Genomic DNA, 16804 nt, shown 5'->3' on the forward strand with positions numbered 1-16804 from the left:
ATTGTCTAACTTTTTATAGCTGATCAAGAAATAGATTGCAGCTATTCAGACCTGCAACTTTTAAAAGAAAGCATCAGTGTTCTGTTTAGTTTTACACGAAGAGTAACTGAAGATGGTCAATTCCATTGCGACATTCTTCTTTGGCTGCAGAGATTGGTATGAAATTTTGTTATAAGAATGCCTATTTTGATAAAGTAGATATAGCCGTTTCACTTTCTTTCTGGCTCCAGCCTCAGCTACCCAGGTGAAGAGCACCAAGTATATACACTGCTTTAACTCTCATTTAATATGCCATTGTCATGTACCTGTATCAAATAATAATTGTTAAATACTCTTTGGCATCTTGCACTTTTGTTGAGACATGATCTGGAGAACAGCACACCAAAATATGAATAAATAACTACTTTGCACTGGTTCAACATTTCTGAAAGCAATGTACTGTATGTGTGCAACATAGTTAGTAATTCCTGATTTGTAGCTATTTTGTTCAACTGCACTTGTTCCCACTCACCTCATAACTTTTCTTTATAAGATGTATCTTAATTTTGGAAATTTCAATAGTCCCAACTTCCATAGCTTCATAGGGAAAAGAGTTTCAAATTTCTACAACCCACTGAAGGAAGGAAGTGCTCCCTGATTTCACACTTAGGTGATCCAGCTGTACTCACTTAATCTGGATCTCTATTCAAGAGGATGTAGTTTCTTGAAAGCTTCCCTAACAAATCCAGATGAGGTAAGATCCCTGAAAGTTCTAAACTACTTGAATACAATATCCTCAGTGGTCTCATAGTGTCTTAAAATGATTAAATTATATTATTCTGGTGATTCTGTACCAATTCATAGGCCATATACAGTATCCTAATCTGTGTTGCCTAGAAATAAATTCAGTATTTCTAAAGGGCTATAGATGTGTACAATTCAAAAGATGTGTGCAATTGAAGATTTTGTCGATTCTGCATTTCTTCCACTTCTCATCAAGTCATACGTTCCATTGGCCTTTCTGATTTCTTTCACTTCTGCATACTGCACATAGATACCTAAATCCCATTGGTCCTCCACAGCTCCTAGTTTTATTGAAGTTCATCTGAAATAGTTTTCTCCAGCAATGGTCATCAATAATACTTTTGAAAAATCTTGTCTAGCCCACAAATTACTATTTTTCCTAACTTAGTGTCACTTACAAAAAAGAAGCTTATGTTTGAAATTTATCCACATTATTAATGCAGTTAGAAAAGGTTTCTTTTGATGATATTTGAATTCAGTAATGACTCGTATTGGTAGTTAAAGGAATAAATATATTACATAGAAACATAGAAAATAGGTGCAGGAGTAGGCCATTCGGCCCTTCAGGCCTGCACCGCCATTCATTACGATCATGGCTGATCATCCGACTCAGTACCCTGTACCTGCCTTCTCTCCATACCCCCTGATCCCTTTAGCCACAAGGGCCATATCTAACTCCCTCTTAAATATAGCCAATGAACTGGCCTGAACTGTTTCCTGTGGCAGAGAATTCCACAGATTCACCACTCTCTCTGTGAAGAAGTTTTTCCTCATCTCGGTCCTAAAAGGCTTCCCCTTTATCCTCAAACTGTGACCCCTCGTTCTGGACTTCCCCAACATCGGGAACAATCTTCCTGCGTCTAGCCTGTCCAATCCCTTTAGAATTTTATATGTTTCAATAAGATCCCCCCTCAATCTTCTAAATTCCAGAGAGTACAAGCCTAGTTGATCCAGTCTTTCTTCATATGAAAGTCCTGCCATCCCAGGAATCAATCTGGTGAACCTTCTTTGTACTCCCTCTATGGCAAGGATGTCTTTCCTCAGATTAGGGGACCAAAACTGCACACAATACTCCAGGTGTGGTCTCACCAAGGCCTTGTACAACTGCAGTAGAACCTCCCTGCTCCTGTACTCGAATCCTCTTGCTATGAATGCCATCATACCATTCACCTTTTTCACCGCCTGCTGTACCTGCATGCCCACTTTCAATGACTGGTGTACAATGACACCCAGGTCTCGTTGCACCTCCCCTTTTCCTAATCGGCCACCATTCAGATAATAATCTGTTTTCCTGTTCTTGCCACCAAAGTGGATAACCTCACATTTATCCACATTAAATTGCATCTGCCATGAATTTGCCCACTCACCCAACCTATCCAAGTCACCCTGCATCCTCTTAGCATCCTCCTCACAGCTAACACTGCCACCCAGCTTCGTGTCATCTGCAAACTTGGAGATGCTGCATTTAATTCCCTCGTCTAAGTCATTAATATACATTGTAAACAACTGGGGTCCCAGCACTGAGCCTTGCGGTACCCCACTAGTCACTGCCTGCCATTCTGAAAAGGTCCTGTTTATTCCCACTCTTTGCTTCCTGTCTGCCAACTAATTCTCTATCCACATCAATACCTTACCCCTAATAGTGTGTGCTTTAAGTTTGCACACTAATCTCCTGTGTGGGACCTTGTCAAAAGCCTTTTGAAATTCCAAGTATACCACATCCACTGGTTCTCCCCTATCCTTACATCCTCAGAAAATTCTATGAAATTCGTCTGACGTGATTTTCCTTTCACAAATCCATACTGACTTTGTCCGATGATTTCACCGCTTTCCAAATGTGTTGTTATCACATCCTTGATAACTGACTCTGACATTTTCCCCATCACCGATGTCAGGCTTACCGGTCTATAATTACCCTGATTCTCTCTCCCTCCCTTTTTAAAAATAAATTCTGTATTATTACTGTAGATCTGGTTTTTATTTTTCTACTTTTATTTAAAGGTTGCTGTGCTACACAGAGTTGGCTCCTCTGCTGATCACCTCTTTTTACTGAATCACGTCCTGAGATGCCCAGCAGGTGTGAGCAAATGGGCAGGGCCATTTGTAAAGGTATGGTTTCATTTGTTACATTAAATCTAACGTTGCCTCACTTCTGCTTTCAGTTTAATATTCAGGAAGAAAATTAAATAGAATCACTTTGTTATCTTCTTATTATAATCTTATGCTTAATGCAAAAAAGGCAATGTTCGAAATGTTATTTAATTGTAATCATATTCTATAAATTGTTAAGTTTGTGAACTTGAGAAAACACAGGATTTTAAACTGCAATCAACCAGAATAAATTATAGCAGATTCAGTACAAAAATGTAGTTGAGAGTTTTCCTAACGTTAGCAATTCAACAAAAGAAATGAAAGGAAATTGGATTCATTCCATCTGACATCAAGGTACAGATGAGAATATTGGAACAGAAAATGATTACAGGACCAGACAATATCCTGGCTTGTACTCCAGAACCAGTTGCCACTCCAGCCAATGTATTCCATTATAGTTACAATACTGATATCTACCAGCAACGTGAAAAATTGCCTAACTGTGATCCTATTCATAAAACAGAGGCAAATCCAATATGGCTATTACTACCCGCATCACAGTATGTAGTCAGTGTAAATTGTAACTCTCTCTTCTATACCTTGTAGATTACAATATATTTTGTAAGCAATCATTTGATTATTTAACATTGCTCATCATTTCAGATAGATGTGTCGAACAATCCTACAGGTGTTTTTCTCTTTATGCAAGCCCTAGCTTTACTTTTATCACCGATCAAGTAAGTATCTTTATTGTTACAATTACTTAACTTAAGTACTATTTTTTTAAAATCATGGTCTCTGCATGCACTAGTACATTATCAGTAAATAATTCACTATACAAGCCATAATAGTGACATATCTCAGTATATTCCACCTAAGAACCTGTCCTGAAGTGAACTCTTCAACTACGTCTTAAATATAATACTCGTATAATTCAATACTCATAACTTAGGAAATCATTTTATGGACTACATTGATATATCTTTGTGAAGGGCTATCCAGATGGGAATTGAAATCCACAGCGTGATTATGAAATTGAATTAAGAATTGTGCGGTGAGTGAGGCCTCCATCGGTCAGAGTCAACCATGGATATTGCACCCTGGCTGTCTAGATACGCAAGCTTCAGCAGTACCATATGGAGAGCAAGCTGTTGCCCATGTAGCAAGCTCCCCCTGTCCACGCAGCTGATGAACCCAAAGGAACGGCAGAGACTGATACAGCAGTGTCGAAGCAATTGCCAGTCAGCGTTGATCTTGATGTAGGACTGCTTTAGGGACTCCAGCTCCAGATTTCCCTCTCTGGGTTTGCTCCTGAACCCTTTCTCATGAGTGGGTATAACCACAAGGCAGCAGAGGTCTGAGATCGCAGACACGAGGAAATCTGCAGATGCTGGAAATTCAAGCAACACACACACAAAATGCTGGTGAAAAGCAGCAGGCCAGGCAGCATCTATAGGAAGAGGTACAGTCGATGTTTCGGGCCTAGACCCTTCATCAGTCCTGCGTTCCACCAGCAATTTGTGTGTGTGTTGTAGAGGTTTGAGATCAGAGTTTTCCATCTCCTGGATGAGCTGCTGATGAACCCCATCTGCCCAAAGCATCTGGTTTTAAGGCACCAGTAACCTGCCTTTGCCTTTCATGGTTCTGCCGGGCTTTGTAGCTAAGCCACAGGTGAAGACCAGGAGCTGGCATTGTGAAGTAATAGCACAAAATAACTAATTACCCTGACACCTGAGCTGGAAAAGTGTAATTAATACTGACCTAACACTGTATTCCACAAGAATGATCTCGTAAAGTGCTCTGGGAGAAGTAGAGCTGATATCAGTAGCAGTGAGTATTCAACCGTCATTTTGCTTTTTCCTAAAATAACAAAATTTAATTATTCCCTCCTTGATTATTGCACGCTTCCAGTTGTAATCTGAAGTTATCTATTCCAGTAGGTCTTTTTTTTAATTTCCCTATGCTGTATGAAGTTCTTAATTTTGGCTTTGACCAGACCTGGGAAGTACCAACCAATAAAATAGTCAATGTTTTTATTCAAGTTTGTACAGAAATGCTGGTTTTTTCACCTTGCCTTCTAACACTGATTTATTTTAAAACTACTACTCATGAAATAGTTTTGTTTAATATATTTTAAAGAACTATAGTTGTGTGTAAGGCTTTATATAACTGTTTTCAAATTGTTTTTACAGTCCCAAGATGTAATGTTTCTAAACAATTGTAGGTATCGATCTGAGTTTCTGGTGCATATGAAACCCTGTGACCAAAAGCCACTGCCACCTGTCTCAAAAGAAAAAGATGTACAGAACTGGACCTTGGTAGATGAAGCTGGAGAAGAGGTATTTAATATTCTAAATTCTATCAGTCATTAATGTTTAAGCTTGCATTGAGGAAAAGACAGAGTTAACAAAGGAGGGGCCAGTATGGTTTATTTAAAGAAAAATCTTATTTGACAAATCCAATTCCATATTTTGCTGAGGTGTCAGAGAAACTTGGAGTGGGGTATGGTCAGGTTGGACTGGCCGTGGTCTAGTCAGGTTCATGTCTGATTTAAATTTTACTGCCATGCAGACATCAAGTGCAGGTGAACATAAATCTTTGAAAATCACAGGACATGTAGTGAAGGGTCGGGGGATTAATAAATAGAGATATTTTACACATGTTGGAGATTTTTTGATATTTATCAGATATTAGAGAAGCTGCAACCAAACTATTGCTTGCAGTTCTAGTCATCACACTTAAGGATATATGCAGAGTAGGCTTGACAAAGATGGTGATTAAAAAGTAAAATTCAGATACCAGAGACCCAAAATAAAAACCAAAAATGTTGGAAATGTTGGCAGCAGCTGTGGAAAGAGAATGTTTCAGCTGTTCAAATAAACAATTGAAATTGTTTCTGCCATTGTTTAGGTAATGACTTTTTTCAAATAGTTTAATGATTTTAAATTAAGTATGGAAAATTAACAATTATGACATGGTCACAAAATACCTTGTGCAAATTTTTTTTATATACAGCTAAGGGTTAGAGACAAAACTGCTTTATTAACACTTTTTTAATATTTTCAAATGAAGTTATTGTGTGCACTAATATTTACAAACTTTCACAATGGATAAATAATGGATGGCAAATTTTCTCAATTATACAAAATGTTAAAAAGCACTTACATTTCTGGGTAAAGTAGCTTAAAATACATAAATGCTTCCTATTCTTCTTAAAATCATTTTGTGCGAGTGCATAGTCGAGTGGGTCTTGTGATTCCTGTTGAGAACCAACTCTGTAATCCCTTAGCTAACAGCCTTTATCCTTCGGTGATGTCTAGTGAGTGAACAGGATGAACTGCTTTACTCCTCTCGTTTTGCTAGAATTGTTGAGACTCGGTCTTTGGTCCAGTCCACCCCTAGGAGCAGGTTCCACCAGTCCGACAACTGAATCAGAATCGGGTTTATTATCACTGAAATGTGTATGTTGTGAAATTTGTTTTTCTGCAGCAGCAGTACAGTACAAAGATATAAAACTGCTATAAATTACAAAATTAAAAATGGTGTAACAAAAGAGAATAATTAATCAATGTTCATTGACCATTTGGAAATCTGATAGCAGAGGGGAAGAAGCTGTTCCTTGCCAGAGCAGTGACCTACAAGTACCTGGGTGTGCACCTGAAGGACAGACTTGAGTGGAGTACCAACACAGAGGCTGTGTACAAGAAAGCCAAAGTCGCCCGTACTTCCTGAGGAGACTGAGGACCTTTGGAGTTTGCAGGCCTCTCCTTCGCATGTTCTATTGTCACCAGTACAGTCTTCTATGCGGTGATATGCTGGGGCAATGGCATCAACACAGGTGATGCCAACAGGCTCAATAAACTGATTAGAAAGGCTGACTCTGTTACAGGAGTCAAAATAGACATACTGGAGGCTGTGATAGTGCAAAGGTCCCTATGAAAAATCCTGGCAATTCTGGAAAATGTTTCTCACCCTCTGCATGCCTCCTTGGCTGAACAGAGGAGCACTTTTAGCAATAACTAAGACAACCAAGACCTGCTGAGTTCCTCCAGCATGTTGTGAGTGTTGCTTTGACCTCAGCATCTGCAGAGTATTTTGTGTATACGAACTCTTCTCCCTCCTGCCATCTGGCAAAAGGCACTGAAGTATTCGGGCTCTCATGACCAGACTATGTAACAGTTTCTTCCCTCAAGTCATCAGACTCCTCAATACCTCCTCAGTCCTCAGAGCCTGGACTGACACCAACCTACTGCCCTCTACTGTGCCTACAGTCTTGTTTATCATTTATTGTAATGCCTGCACTATTTTGTACACTTTATGCAGTCCTGGGTAGGTCTGTAGTCTAGTGTAGTTTTGTGTTGTTTTTTTTTACGTAGTTCAGTGTGGTTTTTGTATTGTTCACGTAGCACCATGGTCCTGAAAAACGTTGTCTCGTTTTTACTGTGTACTGTACCAGCAGTTATGGTCGTAATGACAATAAAAAGTGACTTGACTTGACTTGAACTGCACTGCTCCAAAGAGCGCTATATGAGGTCATTCTTACCCTCAATCTTTGGGCTCTATGATGAGTCAACATATAGCCAGGAAAATAATGACACCCTCCTGTTAGACTGTTTGAGGCACCTTATTTTTTTTAATTTTTTCCGTCCTTACTCAGAGCCTTCACTCAACTCTTGAGATGTTCTTCCTATTCTCAATTTGTCATGATCTTCAATGCATTCCTTCATCTAGTTGACTTGGAAAAGGAGCTTCAACATTGTAGGCAGTGAGCTGAAATCAAGTGCAAGATACTATAAGTTTAAAAGACCACTTTGGTATGCATTGATTATCAGTTCATTATTCTTATGATTTAAATCTGCTAGAAAAATATTTTAAAATTCCTTTTATTTATACCTATGCATCTACTGTGCTGAACATAGAATCTTGGGAGCAAACTACTCAACAGTTGCATACTCTGAGCAGCTGGATTAAATTTTACTTCAAAAGTGCAACTTAAGAAATTTGAACACACCATATGTACAAAGAATCATTTACTGTCTTAAAGAAATTGAATATTTTATTAGATAAATATACAGTGACATTTTTCATTTTTGATTCCAAATCTAGGATGAAGATCCTGACACCAGTTGGCAACTATTGTCAGAGGATGATTTGATTACCCTTTTATCGCAGTTTCCTTTTGATGAACTGTTTAAACAAATGTTTGGGATAACTATCAAAGGTAATAACACTACATTTCCCTAAGTAAAAAAAAAACTATTTAATTTTTATACTTATTAAGTTGGATAATTTTGTTATTACAAGACCACATTAGAACAGATTTTTTGGGAAGACGATGACAAAATACAAAAGTACCAAAATTTGCTTCTATTACTTTTAATACTGTCAGTATTTTTGCAAATTTTTACACATACACAGCTCTGAGCTGAGCAGTATGCCATTATTGTCTTGCTGCCTTATGCAGTATGAGCAAGCTGAAATCAATTAGTGATGTGTACCTAAGCTTCTCACAGACAAAGTTCCCACTGAGGTATTCTGTAAAACTTGTACAAAACGCAGAGTGATCCCTGTAAGAACTTGGATTGTTTTCTCTGGAGCAGTAGAGGCTGAGGGGGTGGCCTGATAGGATATATAAAATCATAAGAAACAGGATCAGAATTAGGCCAGTTGACCCATTGAGTCTGCTCTGCCATTTCATCATAGCTGATCCAATTTTCCTCTCAGCCCAAATGTCCTGCCTTTTCCTGTATCCCTTCGTGCCCTGACTAATCAAGAATCTATCAACCTCTGCCTTAAATATAGCCAATGATTTGGCCTACACAGCCACCTATGGCAACCGGATTTCACAGATTCACCACTCTCTGCCTATAGAAATTCCTCCTCATCTCCATTCTAAAAGGATGCTCTCTATTCTGAGGCTGGGTGTCCTTTAGTTTTAGACTAATCAATGTGCTAATAGAATAGTGTTTTTTTTTCCACTGGGTGGTAAAATCTAATATCGAAGAGAATAGGTTTAATATGAGAGGACGGAAATTTGAAAGAAATTTGCAAACCGAGTTTTTTTTCCCTAGAGTGGTAGGTGTCAGGAACACACAGCAAAGGATGTTGTAGAAGTAGATGTGATAGCGAAGTTTAAGAGGCATTCAGTCAGGCAGATGAATGGGCAGAAAATGGAGGGATGAAGACTACATGCAGGTTGATGTAGTTAGTTTAATTTGGCGTCATGTTCAGTGCAAACATGATGGGCTGAAGGGCCTGTTTCTGGGCTGCACTATTATATGCTTGACAAAGGTAACTTCTGTGCATTCAATTTAATATTTTTTTAAAGCATGAAACATCATTCTATCTGTTTTAAACTATTATAAATTATTGTGCAATGAATTGAGATTTTGCTAGATGGCATGTAAGGTGAATGGACAAGAAGTTAAGACTGAAATATTCGATCGTAATGTTCATTGTAAAATATTGTATTTCATTAACTTTTATATGTTGACCAGGTGAATACAGTCCAGAGAAAAGCACATGTCATCAGATGATGAAAATCATTGGGTTTGCATCTTCATTGATAGACCTCCTAGCTTTGGGATTGGAAACCTTTAATAGAGCACGATATAGACAATTTGTGAAAAGGATTGGTCAAATGATCAGGTAAGATAAAAATTGTCTCTAATCAAGGATATTTTTGACACTGCAATTTTGCAATAAAAGTAATGTTATTTATTATACTTTTATCACTAAACAGAGATTAGGAAGTGAAAAGACAAAATCCTGGAAATATTGAGAAATCTGGCAACATATGAAGTCCATAATGTGTTCTGATGTGAAAAAGATTACGTGTGTCTGGAAATTTTGTTTTGGTAGGTTTTAGGAGCAGAGAATTTGATGAAAAGTTTTAACAGGAAACACTCAGAGCTTGAGTGTCCAAACAACAGAAAGGACAATAAATAGTTATAGAACTGAGGAGAAATGAGCGAATGGAAGAATGTAAAGACTAATACAGTTTTAAATTTCAGGCATTTATTAACATTAAACCAATGTAGTTCGTTTGTCCCACTGAACAACAATACTTTAGGGCAACAGAGATTTTTGTAGTGCCATTTGCATGGTTTCATTCTCTGTTTCCAGTTTTCTCACTCATCTTAGTGGCTATAACCTTAACCCAGCGAGTTTTCCAGCACCAGGTTCTGAGATGGTATTTTTATTTGATTTTCCTTTTCTCTTTCAAGAATATAATTAAATGAATAAAATATGTTAGCCTGCTAATCACACCCTGTCTTTCCAGAGACCTAACACAATTTCCCTCTTTATCATTTACACAAGTTTAATACTTTATACAAACATTCCTCAAATTCCAAAACGCTGAAATTTTAAGAAGTGTTCAGTTGGGTTAAATTTTTTCAGACTTGTATTTTGCTATATTTTGGATTTAAGCAGAAATTTTATTTGCTCCGTATGGGAACTTATTTCAATTTGTTCATTCAGTGCTTGGATCATAGACTGGTTTTATTAGGTAAACGTGTGACAACTTTTCTACACTTGGACTGTTTTTTAAATTAAAAGAGAATTTGAATTCAAGGTCAGAAAATTAAGGTTTGGGATGAAACTGGAGAGCATAAGAAATAACAGCCTATTTAGAAATAGCAGAGCCCATTGAGCTGTTGCACAGTTAAGATCATGACTGATCTATCTCACTGGTATTTGCCTACACTATCCCAATAGCCCTCAATTCCTTTAATATTCAGAACTCTATTCACCTGTGTTTTGAATAAGACCTCAATGCTCTCAAGAACCTTTTCTGAATCTTAAACCTACATTGCTCATCTTTAAAGCACAGCAGCGCTTCTGTTTCCTGAAACGAATAAGGAAATTTGGTATGCCTCCACTTGCCCCTGCCAACTTTTATAAATGCACCATGGAAAATGTCCTATCCAGAATCATCACAGCTTGGTATGTCAACTTGCTCAGCCCAAGACCACAAAAATTGCAGACAGTGGCAGTCACAGTGTGGACCACCACAAATACCAGCCACTCCCGCATGGACTCTCTACACTTTTTGCTGCCTCAGAAGAACAGCCAACATAATCAAAGGTCCCTGTCAGCTCAGGCATCTGAGCAGAAGCTGCTGTTGATCCACTAGGGTGAAGAATAGCCTCAGTCTCACTGTTAAATAGACGTCTTGTGTGATAAAGGTGAACTCTTAACCTCATAATCTACCTTGTCATGGACTTTGCACCTTATTGTCAACCTGTAGTACATTTTCTCTGACAATATATTCTGCATTTTGATGTTTTCCCTTGTAGTACCTCAATGTTCTTGAGTTTTAAATGATCTGTATGGATGGCACGCCAAAGAAATATCACTGTATCTCAGTACATGTGACAATAATGAGTCCCTTATTCGGAAACTGTGATCCCTGATTCTAAAATTGTCAAATAGAAGAAGCAATCTACTTGCATCCTGTCATTCACAGTAAGGGACAATGTATCTTCGCTCACTTTAGTTGAGTCATTTTTCCTACTCTCCTTTCTGATATGGCATCCATTAGACAAAAGACAAAACAATCCAGCCATAGGTCAAGGTGAAACTTGGTAAACTGGGAACCTAGTGAACCATTTTATTTGTTTGTTTCATCTTGGTGATTATGCTCTGAGCCATTTTGCTGAGTTATCCACAATACCTGGTAGATTGTTTTCATCCTGTTATCCTTCATTCAAAACCAGAATGATACGTGCTAATTTGTCATTGATAATCAAAATGTTAATTGTTTATCCTTTTTTCACGCAGACATATTTATAAGCAGAAACTTTCCCTGTAAAGGGAGGGCTAGAAAATCAAGCAAAGTCTATTGGCTCTTTTTCATGTTTTTGTGAGAGTGATTTTATGTAATTCTGAAAGACTGAGATAATGCAGTATTGTTTGTTTTGATGGAAAATTGTTAAACTTGGGACTAAGGATGTTTTCACAAATCTGTTTTTAATTTCCTATCAGATTTTGGGAATTAAGTTCTTTTATTGAACTCTGCTTTGTCTGGATATATCACAAACAAAACTAGCCTTCAGACCTCCCTCAATGCATTCCATGCTCCACCTTTCTCGCCCCATCTTCTTCTCCTATGATTCCATTTAAGGCCTTTATGGCTCCCACCTATCAACTTGCACCTTCTGTCTCTATTTCTACTCTCTCCTCCTCCATCTGCCTAGCCCAACCTACCACATGCTAGCTCTTGCTCCACCCCTTCCATCCACCTTTTTATATGGCTATCTTCCCTCTATCTTTTAGTCGAGCTGAAGGGTCTTAACCTGAAATGTTGACTGTCCATTACCTCCATAGATGCTGCCTGACCCTGAGTTCCTCCTGCATCATGTTTGGTGCATCTGAACTGAATATTGAAATCTGGGATAAACCTCCTCGCTACAAGGTTAAGTTCTTGCATCAGGAGTCTTACAAGTGAACTTCAAAAATTGGGGGTCCTTGATGACGGATGTTGCTTTCCTGCAACAGCATTCCATGTAGATGTGCTCAATGGTGAGGAGAGCTACCCTTGATGGACTAGGCCATATCCACTACTTTTTGTAGGTTTTCTTTTCAAATTGTTTCCATATCAGGTCGTGATACAATCAGTCATTATACTTTCTACCACACATCTGTAGATGTTAGTCAAAGTTTTACATGTCATGCCAAATCTTTGCAAACTTCTAAGGAAGTGGGGGCTGCCATGCTTTCTTCATAATTGAACTTGCATGCTGGACCCAGGACAATTTCTCTGAAATGATAAGACCGAGGAATTCAAAGTTTCCTCTCCACCTCTGATCCCCAGTTAAGTACTGGCCCATGGACCTCCAGTTTCCTCCTCCTGAAGTCAATAATCAGCTCTTCTGTCTTGCTAACTTTGATTGAGAAGTTATGGTGGGGCACAACTCAGCCAGATTTTCAAACTCCTTCCTATATGCTGATACGTCACCAGCTTTGATTCAGGCAACAAAAGTGGTATCATCAGCAGACTTAAGTAAGGGGATCAAAGCAACCTGGTCTGCTAATATTCCTAGATTCCTCATTGATTTCAGATTCTAACATTTGCATTGTTTTAATGTTTGATTTTTTTTTCAGTTAATCCTTTTCTCATTTTTAATGGATGTGTTCTATTTTCGACTTAATCACTAGGAGAACAATTTGTTACGTAAGTAACCACTGGGCTCAGTTTGCAGCTTTCCACAAAAAACATGGAATAAAGATGGACCAATTTTACTCTCTTGAAAAGTTGCAAGTGGAATTTGATGAGCTTTTTCTTCGGGCAGTGTTATATGTACTGAAAGCTAAAAGGTATGTTTGTGTTAAGATAGATGTGTTGATGAGCATTTATAGGTTTTGAATTATTAATTGCTATTGCCTATTTTTAAATATTCTTGGGTTCTCTACTTGTAGAAGAGATACATTGCTTGAGCCTTAATGCATGTATATCCACATTATGATTCAGGAGTCAGTTCTTCAGGAGGACAAGTATTGAGACCTGTAATTGAGGATCCAGTTACAACGGTTGACAGTGTTTGGCAAGTTACATCTTTTGAATGTCCAACACCAAACTCTTGAAACAGGCACTCTTCTGAGCTCCATGGAAGAAAATAAAAAAGCTGCAAAAGCTCAAAAACTGAAATAAAAACAGAAAATGCTGGAACACTTCGCAGGTTAGGCAGGATGTATAAGCTGTTACTATTTCAAGGCTGTAAGGCTCTAGTTGACCACAAATGTTAATTGTTTCTTTCTGTGGAAAGGAACAGTTAACATTTCTGGTCCACTGGAACCTCAGGGTCTCAGATCTGAAATGGTACCTGCTTATAGTGCTGCTCTGCCAAGACTTTTCTAGTGATAGGAAGAGATTACCAGATAAACAAAGAAAAAGGTTCGAAGATGTCCTTAAAGCCCACTTGAACAACATTTCCCACAAGCTAAAATTCACTGCCCTTCTCAAAGTAGAGGAGAACATTCAGGATGGTATTGAGGATTTCAAAGTGATGCATTGAGAGCAAATAGAGGTGTAAGAGGCAGAACGGATGCATGATAGACAGATCCAGGTGTGGAGGGGTGTGCCACTCCACAATAGATAGAATGACATGATAGACAGATCCAGGTGTGGAGGGGTGTGCCACTCCACAATAGATAGAATGACATGATAGACAGATCCAGGTGTGGAGGAGTGTGCCACTCCACAATAGATAGAATGACATGATAGACGGATCCAGGTGTGGAGGAGTGTGCCACTCCACAATAGATAGAATGACATGATAGATGGATCCAGGTGTGGAGGGGTGTGCCACTCCACAATAGATAGAATGACATGATAGATGGATCCAGGTGTGGAGGGGTGTGCCACTCCACAATAGATAGAATGACATGATAGATGGATCCAGGTGTGGAGGAGTGTGCCACTCCACAATAGATAGAATGACATGATAGACAGATCCAGGTGTGGAGGAGTGTGCCACTCCACAATAGATAGAATGACATGATAGACAGATCCAGGTGTGGAGGGGTGTGCCACTCCACAATAGATAGAATGACATGATAGACGGATCCAGGTGTGGAGGGGTGTGCCACTCCACAATAGATAGAATGACATGATAGACGGATCCAGGTGTGGAGGAGTGTGCCACTCCACAATAGATAGAATGACATGATAGATGGATCCAGGTGTGGAGGAGTGTGCCACTCCACAATAGATAGAATGACATGATAGATGGATCCAGGTGTGGAGGGGTGTGCCACTCCACAATAGATAGAATGACATGATAGATGGATCCAGGTGTGGAGGAGTGTGCCACTCCACAATAGATAGAATGACATGATAGATGGATCCAGGTGTGGAGGGGTCTGCCATTCCACTAACCCCCAGCCATCTGCCTGGCTGGTCACCATCTAACCAATTGTTCTACAGTTCCCATGTTTGTCATTAGTCATTTCAGAAACACTATGAACTGGCCTGTTAAATATTCCTACAAGCATACACTTCATTGTAGGACAAAGAGATCTGGGAATACAGATCCATACTACTTTGAAAGTGGCGTCACAGGTAGATAGGGTCATGAAGAGAGTCTTTGGCAGAGGAGCTTCATGTATCTGGACATTAAGTACAGGTGCTGGAGTGTTATGCTGAAGATGTGTACATTGATGGGACCAAATTAGGACGATTGTGTGCAGTCTGGTCACCTACCTATAGGATGTATCTCAATAAGTTTGAAAAAATACAGAGAAAATTTACGTGGATGTTGCCAGGACTTGACATGAGTTACAGGGGAAGTTTGAATGATGGGAGATCTTTTGGAGGTATGAAAAAATTGAGGCATATAGATAGGGTAAATGCATGCAGGCTTTTATCCCTCATGTTGGTTGAGACTAGAATTTGAAGTCATGGGTTAAGGATGAAAGCTGAACTATTTAGGTCATAAGATGTAGGAGCACAATTAGGCGATTGGGCCCAATGTGTCTACTCTGCCATTTCATCGGGGCTGGTCCAATTTTCCTCTCAGTCCCAGTCTCCTACTGTCTCTCTGTAACTCTTCATGCCCTGGCCAATCAAGAATCTATCAACCTCTGCCTTAAATAAAGACTTGGCAGCTGCCTGTGGCAAAGAATTCCCCAGATTCACAACTCTCTGGCTAAAGAAATCCCTCATCTCCATTCTAAAAGGATACCCCTTTATTCTGAGGCTGTCCTCTGGTGTTAAACACTCCATCATAGAAAACATCCTCTCCACATCTATTCTATCGAGGCCTTTCACAATTTGAAAGGTTTCAATGAGGTCATCATTCATTCTTCCGAATTCTAGTAAATACAGGCCCAGAGCCACCAAACGCTCTTCATATGACAAGTCATTCAATCCTGGAATCATTTTCATGAACCTCCTTTGAACCCTCTCCAAACCTACTTGTTATTTCTTCAAAGGATTCCAGCAGATTTGACAGGCAAGATTTTCCCTTGAGGAAATCATACTGACTATGGCCTACTTTATCATGGCCTCCAAGTACCCTGAAACCATATCCTTAACAATTGACTGTTACATCTTCCCACCACTGAGGTCAGCCTATAATTTCCTTTCTTCTGCCTCTCTCCCTTCTTGAATAGTGGAGTGACATTTTAAATTTTCCAGTCTTCTGGAATCATTCCAGAATCTAGTGATTCGTGAAAGATCATCAGTAATACCTCCACAATCTCTTCAGCCACCTTTTTCAGAACCCTGGGGTATACACCATCTGCTCCAGGTGACTTACCTACCCTCAGACCATTTAGTTTCTCAAGAACCTTCTCCATAGTAATAGTAACTTCACACACTTCATGACCCTTGACACCTGGAACCTTCACCATACTGCTCGTGTCTCCAACAGTGATGACTGATGCAAAATACTTATTCAGTTAATCTGCCATTTCTTTGTCCCCCCCCCCCATTACTATCTCTCCTGCATCATTTTCCAGCAGTCTGAAATGCACTCTCGCCTCTCTTTTACACTTTATGTATCTGAAGAAACTTTTGGTATCCTCTTTAATATTACTTTGCTGGCTTACTTTTGTATTCAATCTTTAACTTGTAGACTTTTTTAGTTGCCTCTGTTAGTTTTTAAAAGCTTCCCAATCCTCTAACTTCCCACTAATTTTTTCCTCTATTATATGCCCTCTCTTTGGCTTGTACGGGGAATCTGAGAAGGAAATTCTTCATTCAGAGGGTGCTGTGCATGTGAAATGAGCTGCCAGTGGAAGTGGCAAATACAGGTTCAGTTGTAATACTTAAGAGAGATTTAGATAGGTACATGGATGGGAGGAGTATGGAGGGGTATGGTCCAGGTGGAGGTAGATGGGACTAGACAAACCAAGTCAGCATGGACTGGATGGGCTGAGGGGCCTGTTTCCATGTCATTATGCTTTGTATATGATCTCACATTTG

At 39.2% G+C, this 16804-nt stretch overlaps 1 protein-coding gene across 3 annotated transcripts in view; it reads left to right on the forward strand.

Moving 5' to 3' along the window:
- epg5 (ectopic P-granules autophagy protein 5 homolog (C. elegans)) overlaps positions 1–16804 on the forward strand; it is a 126983-nt gene that overhangs the window by 13430 nt on the left and 96749 nt on the right. For all 3 annotated transcript variants that reach the window (XM_063042872.1, XM_063042873.1, XM_063042874.1), the window contains 7 exons: positions 20–156; positions 2785–2892; positions 3538–3611; positions 5099–5213; positions 7981–8095; positions 9372–9522; positions 13036–13194. In XM_063042872.1, the coding sequence (XP_062898942.1) occupies positions 20–156; positions 2785–2892; positions 3538–3611; positions 5099–5213; positions 7981–8095; positions 9372–9522; positions 13036–13194 (859 nt within the window). The remainder of the gene's footprint in view (positions 1–19; positions 157–2784; positions 2893–3537; positions 3612–5098; positions 5214–7980; positions 8096–9371; positions 9523–13035; positions 13195–16804) is intronic.

This window comes from Mobula hypostoma, chromosome 3 (assembly GCF_963921235.1).
Source record: "Mobula hypostoma chromosome 3, sMobHyp1.1, whole genome shotgun sequence".
NCBI lineage: Eukaryota > Metazoa > Chordata > Chondrichthyes > Myliobatiformes > Myliobatidae > Mobula > Mobula hypostoma.